We start from the raw sequence: 9048 nt of genomic DNA, 5'->3' as shown, positions 1-9048 counted from the left end.
CATGCAACCGATTACGAAACTCATTGAGAAGTATGTGAACCGAATATCACCCACTAGGAACCAAATACGAGTTCTTCAAAAATTATTCACACTCCCAGAACCGAATACGGGTGGAAGGTAACCGAATACACCTTTACTTTCCATTGTTCTTCCTCTTCTTTAGCTTTGAACTCGTCTTCATCTTCAACCATCATCTTAAAATCAATTATTATGTCAGCTTTAGGAGTTGGAATTATACCATGTGCAAGGGTAAATTAGACATTAGATGGTAAATCCCTTCAAATCTATGCACTCCAACAGAACAGGTGATGAAAAATTTCCCAATTCTGCAATTCCACACATTTTGTTCCTCGCGTTTCGACTAAAGTGAACACACATTTCTTCACATTTCATCATCCTTAAACACGCATAAACAATTTTTTCTACTAAAACACAGCCTTACAACTCGTTGTACCAGCTCGTTGTACTCGATCTAATAAAGTCATATAACTCAACAAAAATCATTAAACTTTACTAAAATAAGATGATCAAAGTATAGTCCAATATATACTTATTGTTATAAATATTCATATATTAATATATCTGACCAAATCTTAATAATATTTATATGATAATTTTTTTAATATTATATATTTACAAAATATTTAATAAAAATTATTATATTTTTTAATATTATTTGATATTTCTTTTATATTATCAATTTTATCATATAAGTTATACAGCCCAAAAATTTTATAAATATACATAGCATTTTAACTTATTCTTTTCTTCTCAAAATATTCAAACTCTCTTCAAAATTCTTTAATCCACTTAAATTTTACCTTATGTCCGAAGGACCACCTCGTGTTTTGAGAAAAGTGTGCAAAGGAATCTGTGAGTTCATCGCTCTAGATCTCGGTGGTGATTCGGTGCAGCAGGTGACTGCTGTTACAATGTTGGCAAAATTAATAAAATATAGAAAAGGGTTCGAGATTTGTGCCGGAATAAAGGCCAGGCAATCAGTATCATCATCTGCAACCATCCAATATAAAAAGTCACGTGGTGTATCCAACGGTTCTCCCTTGTCATTGCAAAACGCCGACGTTTCGTTGATTCCATAATCCTAGTAAATACAAAACCATGGTGCTAGAGTCCCCAAATGAATTAACCAAATTTCAATCCAATTCCAAGAATTGAGTATGTCTTTCAGCGCCCTCCTCCTCCTTCTCCTCTTCTCCCCGACCATCGGCGCCATCACCGACGCACCAACAGCCTACGAAATGCTGGAAAGATTTCACTTTCCGGAGGGCCTTCTTCCGAAAGGAGTGACCGGCTACGAACTGGACCCGTCCAGCGGTAAATTCCGCGCCGATCTGAACAGTTCGTGCAGTTTCTCCCTCGAAGGTTCGTACCAGTTGAATTACCAGAAAACCATCACAGGCTACATATCCGACGGCAGGCTAACAGAACTGCACGGGATAAGTGTGAAGGTCCTCTTCTTCTGGCTCAACATTCTCAATGTTGTTCGCGTCGGCGATGACATCGATTTCTCCGTCGGTGTCGCTTCCGCTTCATTTTCTCTTGATAACTTCTTCGTCTCCCCGCAGTGCGGTTGCGGCTTGGATTGCGGTGATCTTCGAATAAGGAAACTGAAATTGGGAAAAGAAAACCCTTCGCTTTCCACTGTGTAGAAATTCAATTCAATTCGCCTTTAATTATGATCATTTGTGGAAGCTGATATTGTAGTATTACGTGTATGTATGATATATTGCCTCAAATGCTGGATTTATTATTTTAGGTATATATTATTATTATTATTATGTTACATGTCATGTTCAGCATCACTGATTTCGATTTTCATGACAACCAAGTACATTAGCCATGAGTAATCAAGATACTCAACAGTTATGAAAAAACTGCACCAAACTGGTCCTTTAAATGTCTTAGTTATATAAATTGAAAAGGTTAGATATAGAACTGTAAGTTATGTTGTTTGTGCTGAAAGTGCATGGATGACATTTCTAATGTTTGTGCATGAGAGGGTGATCGGGGAATGCTTGAGCCGATTGTGGAGGTATTTATCTGCTGTAGCTTCTTTTTCGTTCTCTGCCCATTTGGTTCAAATTGTTGCAGAGGATAATATAGGGACACTTGTTTCTGTGATTGATGAAGAATGCTGATATTCTGTCTTGGCTTTTTGTTATCACAAAGGCCACAAGGGTTTTCTGTCTAGTCATGGATGTTGGAATGGTGATGGTATTATTGCTGATTATTCCTGAATGTGGGAGTAACACTTTGAGACCATGTGATGTGCCCTCATTAGATTTTTGTCTCCGATTTTTTTTTTTTTTTCTGTCATTGGCTTCTACATTATTTATTACCCTCGCATTGCGAGTGCTCCTTATGCACTAAGACCATCTTTATTAAAATACTACTCTGCATACAAAGAACAAACCATTGTATCAGTAAAGAACAAATCTCAACAACATAAGAATAGAACATTACTCAGTCAAGAACAGATCTCAACAACCCAATAATAATGCAACTTTATCAGCCAAAAGCAACAAATTAAAACAAAAAAACCCTTATCGGCATATCAGTATTTTGTAAACGTGGCGGCTGTGCACGTAATTGGAATTCCTACCTTTGAGTCATTTGATCTTGAACAAGTATGTACATTCTTGAACAAGTATGTACATTACCACATACATATTTCAGTTTTAAAACTTTGAGTGACAAATGTGTCACGGTGAACTGAATTTTCAATGATAAATATAACAATAGATAATTCTTGGCACTTCGTAACACTGAGTACTTGGAAATTGGAAGTTTGATAGTGTTTCATGTTAGTTTTCTACTAAATTATTTATTTGTGTTTCAGGGAGGAAAATCAGCCAGGATTGTGATCAGCGTCTTAGCCCTTAAGTCCTATGGTGAATGGAAACAGACTGGGAGTAATGGTGTGTGGAAATTTGGTGGAACTGTCAAACCCACAATCTCTGCAAAATCTTTTGTGAGAAAAAACTCAGCCATTTACTAATTCTTTGTCGAGTAACTCATCCATCAATGAAAAATCCACTAATGCTCTCACATCTGATATCGAGTCTAATAAAATGGTTGGTAAGCTTTATTTTTGGCCTTGGCCTGTTCGCTGTATTTGTATAGTTGAACAGAAATAATAACTAAATGAATTTTTGTTTTCATTTTTAAACATGCAGTCCAGGTCTCATTCTTTGAGTATGCTTGTTCGTGCAGTACTATTAGATAAGAAGCCTGAAGAAGTTCCACTGGTAAGGGGCTACGATTTTCTGTATTTCACAAGATAATTTTTACCGATATTTATCATCTAGTCTTGCATTCACGCATTTCAATCTTGTCATCTGTAATTCAAAAGAGCTTTTGAGATGCTTGCTCTAAGTTGCATTGTCTTCTCCGTGGAACAGTTAGTCGAATCAGTCTTAAACATGGAGGAGTTTGAGCATCGCGTTGCTAGCCAGGGAGAACAGGTACAATACCATTTCACCTTATTAATATATAATGTCATTTATAGGGACAAAATTGGTCTTCTTTGTTTTGATTGAATTTGTAATTAATTGTGTGGATGTGTGGATTTGTTTATTCGACTTGGGTTATTGTTTTGCAGAAGATGGGTTTCACAATTGTTTTCCATCACATGTTGTGCAAGGAGTGAATTCTGATATGCGATCTTTCTTCGAAGCATTAGGGATAATGAGAGAGGTGAAACTATGGTGGAAGCCTAAGAAAGATACGATGAAGGTAATTGATGGGTCTTAAAAGTGCCATAATACACTTCGGTCTATGACTTCTTCTCATAGTCCCAAATATACAACACTATAAAGTCTTAATCCCAAAAATCCTAAGTTTATTTTCACCCACTCAAATCTACTACAACCATCACAACATTAATCCCATCAACACTCTTCTACAATTTCTCTTCTCACTTTCACAATGCCATTGTATTTCAACTCACATTCAAATGAACTCCAGTGAAACCACTTTCTCAACATAAAACATTAAAATAAGCTGCTTTATTTTAAAAAATATTATTTTTTATTAAAAATATAATTAAACATGTGGTAGACACGTGTCAAAACATATGTAACTAATATAAATGTTTAAGTAGAATGTCGTTTGTCACATAAAATAAAATTTAACATCATGAAAAACGAGAAACTAAATACATCCCTTCTCAAAATAAAGAAACCAAACAAATTCAAAATATATTTTAATTTTGTTTAATAGATAAAAATCAAAAATATATTTAACCTATATTTTTAAACTAACTCTAATTGGATTCCGTTTAAATAATATTTAAACTAGTTGTTAATTAAAAAAGTTGAGAATTTAGACATAAAATAGATAAATATTTACTTTTGAATTTTCAAGAGGAAATTCAACCATTTAACTTCAAGAACTAAACATTAAAAAAAAGACTAAAAACAATAATATTAAAAGTAATTTATTAAAATGGAATTCAATAATATATTTGAGTTGGTTTAAAATAAATCTATAAATATTTAATAAAAATATTAATTTTAGTAAAATTATCTTAATAATGTTTATACAAAAAATAAATTTCATCCAAATTTAGAAAAATACAACATTTTTCTATTTAAAAAAAGAACTTAATTAAATAAAAAGTAAATATAAGAACTAAATTAAATATAAAACAATGTTAATGCTAAGACTTGATGTTATCATGTCACGATGAGAATGCCACCTAACACAGATATAAAAATATAAAAATTGAAAAAAAAATTATAAAAATAAAAATAAAACAAAAAAAATTATAAACTTACATGTGTCATCTCTTTAATGTTATTTGTACAATTCTAATAAAAAATTCCTAAATAAATTATTTTATTGAAAATATAAACTTAATTAAAAAAAAATAAAAATAAATCTACTTAAACTATTTCAAGAAAAACAAAAGGAGTAATTTAACTAAAAGTAAAAATAATATAACACACACTACACACTTAACAAAAATAAAATAGTCTTAACAAAATATCTTTTGTATAATTTTAATATATCAAACTGCCACTAATTTCATATTCATTACATTGGTCGAACGATAATAAGCCTTAGTTGTATAATAGTAAACATGTCCTCTCTTACTGAAACCGAGGTATTAGAAACTTATCAAAATACAGAAATCACTTAAGTGAATATTATTTCATCTAAAAAAACACATAGTACAAAATATTAAAGCCCAACTTTCACTAAATTTTAAAACTTGTATTTTAAACTATAAAATAATTTTTAAATTTTAAAAAGCTGCACCACACATCCTATAAAACAAATACCATAAATATTTTGTTGCAATATTTTAAAGATCTAAAAAGCCTATAAGAAAAATGGATAATAATACTTAGACATTTTTTTTTTTACAATATTTGAACATCATTAATGTGTCATTTTGTGATTGATCTAAAATTATTCTACAATCAATAATGATAATCATAAACATCACCATGAACCAATCTCAGAATAACACGTAAATGATATTCAAATTTTATCAAAAATATATTTTCTAAGTATCATTATTGAAGAAAAATATTTGATTGACAGCAAAAAGCTAACACCTGATGGAAAATGGTTCTACGTGTGTTGAGGACAAAACGCTCAGGAGCACAACATAGTACATCACATGAATCTAAAAGACAAAGCTTGTGGTTGCCATCATCTCAACCAAGAACTTGTCTACCAGAATAAATGACTTTAAAATAATGTGTTCGTCTTTTGTATGATTTTATTCATTTGAGTTCATCTTTTCGTCTCTCTCCTTCAAATAACTCTTACACAAGAATGTCATTTTTAATCTTAAGACTTTTTTTCTATTAGAGACCACAGAAAATTCATTTTTAATCATGTAAACTTATCTTAAATGCTAAAGTTCTTATTTTTAGCATTTGAAATAAATCTTCAAGAATTTAATTCAAGTTTTATAACTGTTACTTTGCTTTAAAGCCTTTTCTCAGCTATTAACAATAATAATAACTACGTCAATTATTAAAATAGTCCTACTCTTTTGATCATAAATATGAAAATAGAAAACGTTAATTAAGTAAATTAAAAACAAATTTTCACTAAAAAATGTATATAAGTTAATTTAATTATTTTTAAAGCTAAAAGTTAAATTATTTAAAACGAAAAAAAAATGAAACAACCTCGATCTGACTTTGTTGGTGCACAGATTCTAATAATAATTTTAAAAAAGGTTAAATATAGATTACCAACAAAATATATATATATATATATATATATATATATATATATATATATATATATATATATATATATATCAATTTTAATAAAATATCATTATAATATTTATTAGAGATAATAAATTGAGTTCGTTAGGTATGTTTAATCATAGTCCAATATCGGTTTGTCAAAAATGGTTCCATCATGTTGGTTTGTTAATTGAAAGTCTAACTAATATAATGTAAAAACGAATTAATTTATTTTTTACATGAAAGTGTGTGAGGGCCTGAAAAATAGAAGGTCATTGGATTATATGAGAAGGCAGTCAGGCCCATTAAACAAAGGACAACATAATCTTAGAAGAGGGAACTTCTCAAAAGTTTGATTCATTTTACTCAAACTATTTCTCTCTTTAGAACTCAGAACTTGAGGTTCTTAGCATTTTCTTTATGCCTTCTCTCTAAAATATTACCTCATTGAACCGTTCAATCTATGGTCTGAAGATACTCAAACGATCGCCACACAAAGGACTTGTAACGAACCGAACAGTTTCTGGTTCTAACAAGTAAGTAGATTTTTCCCTTTTTTTCAATTGTCCTTGAACCTAGGGCATGCAACTTTACTGGTTGCATGTAGCTGGTAGTTTTCTCTTTTCGTTCCTCCGTTCATTCTAGCTCCAGAAGCTAATTCTATCACCACTTGGGTGGCTTGTAGGGTTTGGTGGAGTCCTTATACTGTAAGAGGTACTGTTGGGGTTTTTTCTGTGAATTGTGTTGTGAGAACCTAAGGTAAAGGGAGCTAATTATTTTGTGTGAATTTATTTTATAAAATATATGCATGTTGAAATATGAACTGGTGCGTTGCGTTGAGCTGTTGTGTATATGTTGAGTACGAACTGGACTGTGTAATTGATGAGCCTGTGATTGATTTCTTGTGTCTTATTTTGATGAATATGATCTGTTTCGGAATAAATTATTGATTGTGGTTGATGATGTGTTGGAAAGGTCTTGGGTGAGATTTTTAATTAGTATTGCTATGGGTAGTAATTGGGTGCACAGGTAATGTTTCAGGTTATTGTGAGAGGAAGTGAGATATTAAAATTGGGCATTTGAGGTTTAGAGCATAATAGAACAGTTTGGATGACTTAGATAAATCAATTGGGCTTGTTAAGAACATTTTGGTAGGATAGAGGAGTTTTAAAAACCTGAGTTGGCACATCCCTGATTATAGAGCAACCCTGATTATAGAGCAACCCTGGTCTGATCAGTCAGTTGTGACTAGTCATATGTGTTGGCGTCGACGGTGAGTCTGATGCGTTCAGACATTTGATTCTTCTCCTATGACCAATTGGGATGTAAGGAGCGTTGGGGGAAGGTAAGATCTCTACAGTAATAATAATTAAATAAACAGTTTAGTAATTGGGAAACATTTTAGCTTGGTTAAGGGGAAGTGAGAGGGTGATTTTGAGCATTTGGGGGGTTTTGAGTGCACTTGGGCTGTTGGGGCAGACTTAGCAAGTGAATTGTGACTTGTTTAAGTCACCAAGTTGGTCAAAATAGGGGCAAAGTGTTAGAAATGGGTTTGGGGTCCTCTAGTTATTGAGTTTGATGTTTTGGAGTAGAATGAGTTAGTTTAGTACATCTAATTTCTATCCAAATGACCGATGCAATACTTTACTTTCATCTATAAACATGTTTCATATCAATATTAGTGTTACAGATTTTAAATTGATCATTTGGATATGTCTCAGATGCACCAAAACCAGAAAAATCAAGTTGTTGTCAAAAACTTATAAGAATAATGGATTATCTCACTTGATAATCGATTGTTCTAGTCAGAAAGTTTTATTTTCTTCGAAACTCTCGTAAATAATCGATTACGTATGATAATCGATTATTGTCGTCGAAAAATCATCCAGGACAAATTTTGGTGGTTTTCGGGGTTCCAGGTATCATTTTTGGATGTTCTTTAGGTCGTTTTCGGGGTTTTGGACCTTTTCGGAACTATTGGTGATGGTTTCAAAGTTTTTTTCCTTGTATAAGTATGATTTTAAGGGGTATTGGATTGTTTAGTGGTTCTTCTTGGACTGTTATTGTCTGTTAATGTATATGGAATGGTTTCATGCGATTTTTGATGACTTTTTGGGTTGTTTGTGGTCTTTTGAAGTATAATTAATATTATATATATGGTTGTATGCAATGTAAAAGTGAAAGGTTATATGTACATGGTTTTATATGGATTCAAATGGGTTCACATTTGGTAAAATGGGTTCCATGGAGGAACTTCTTGGTACTGGTTTTAAGTATGTTTTAGGATGAAAGTAGGAGTTCAGTCTTGGGGGTCTTTCTGACGCTCCAATGGCCATTCTTCTCACGTAGAGAGGATTGGGCCATGTGGTTAGGAGTAGTAAGAGGTCTTAGCCTTGGAGGCTTTGAGTATGCTCTAGGGCGCGGAACAGACTAACCTCGTGAGTGTGACAGGACGGGGGAGCCCAGGGCAGGGAACCCAAGTATCACAAGCCACCACGGGTGCATGACCCGCCATAGCTCGACTATCATTCTAAAGTTCAGACGAGTCAAGTCTGAAAGATAACATGTTAGGGTTTATGTTATAAATTGTCTTACTTGTATGTACTTTACTTGAACTTACTCTGGTATGTATAAGTGATATGATCGCATGATTTTTATATAATTAGCTCACCCTTGCTTTTGTGTTGTGTGTTGGTTGTGTGTGCTTTCTTTAGCGATGATCATCCACTTGGATGGGAGCAGATGGTGAGGAGGATACTTTGGAAACAACTCTTGATGGGAACAAAAATGTTGCTGCCTAGTTTACTAAGCT

General features: G+C 32.6%; 2 protein-coding genes across 2 annotated transcripts; both read left to right on the top strand.

The window, feature by feature from the left end:
- Positions 1–1065: 1065 nt before the first annotated feature.
- Positions 1066–1804, top strand: LOC106770934. Its single transcript, XM_014656790.2, has one exon. It carries the CDS (start codon positions 1179–1181, stop codon positions 1668–1670), a length of 492 nt encoding a protein of 163 aa, XP_014512276.1. The 5' UTR covers positions 1066–1178; the 3' UTR covers positions 1671–1804.
- Positions 1805–1936: 132 nt separating this feature from the next.
- LOC106770936 (kinesin-like protein KIN-14Q) lies at positions 1937–4201 on the top strand. The gene is made up of 4 exons (XM_014656791.2): positions 1937–3099; positions 3198–3269; positions 3423–3485; positions 3623–4201. Exons 1-4 carry the CDS (start codon positions 3046–3048, stop codon positions 3668–3670), a joined length of 237 nt encoding a protein of 78 aa, XP_014512277.1. The 5' UTR covers positions 1937–3045; the 3' UTR covers positions 3671–4201.
- The last annotated feature ends 4847 nt before the right edge of the window (positions 4202–9048 follow it).

Source organism: Vigna radiata, chromosome 8 (genome assembly GCF_000741045.1).
Source record: "Vigna radiata var. radiata cultivar VC1973A chromosome 8, Vradiata_ver6, whole genome shotgun sequence".
In the NCBI taxonomy this organism is placed as follows: Eukaryota; Viridiplantae; Streptophyta; class Magnoliopsida; order Fabales; family Fabaceae; genus Vigna; species Vigna radiata.
This window is presented reverse-complemented; position numbering and strand designations above follow the sequence as displayed.

Coding starts and splice junctions, on each gene's coding strand:
- LOC106770934 (XM_014656790.2), top strand. CDS start 1,179: ATGTCTTTCAGCGCCCTCCTCCTCCTTCTCCTCTTCTCCCCGACCATC.
- LOC106770936 (XM_014656791.2), top strand. CDS start 3,046: ATGAAAAATCCACTAATGCTCTCACATCTGATATCGAGTCTAATAAAA. Junction 3,270..3,422: donor AGCCTGAAGAAGTTCCACTG/GTAAGGGGCTAC, acceptor TCCGTGGAACAG/TTAGTCGAATCAGTCTTAAA. Junction 3,486..3,622: donor TTGCTAGCCAGGGAGAACAG/GTACAATACCAT, acceptor ATTGTTTTGCAG/AAGATGGGTTTCACAATTGT.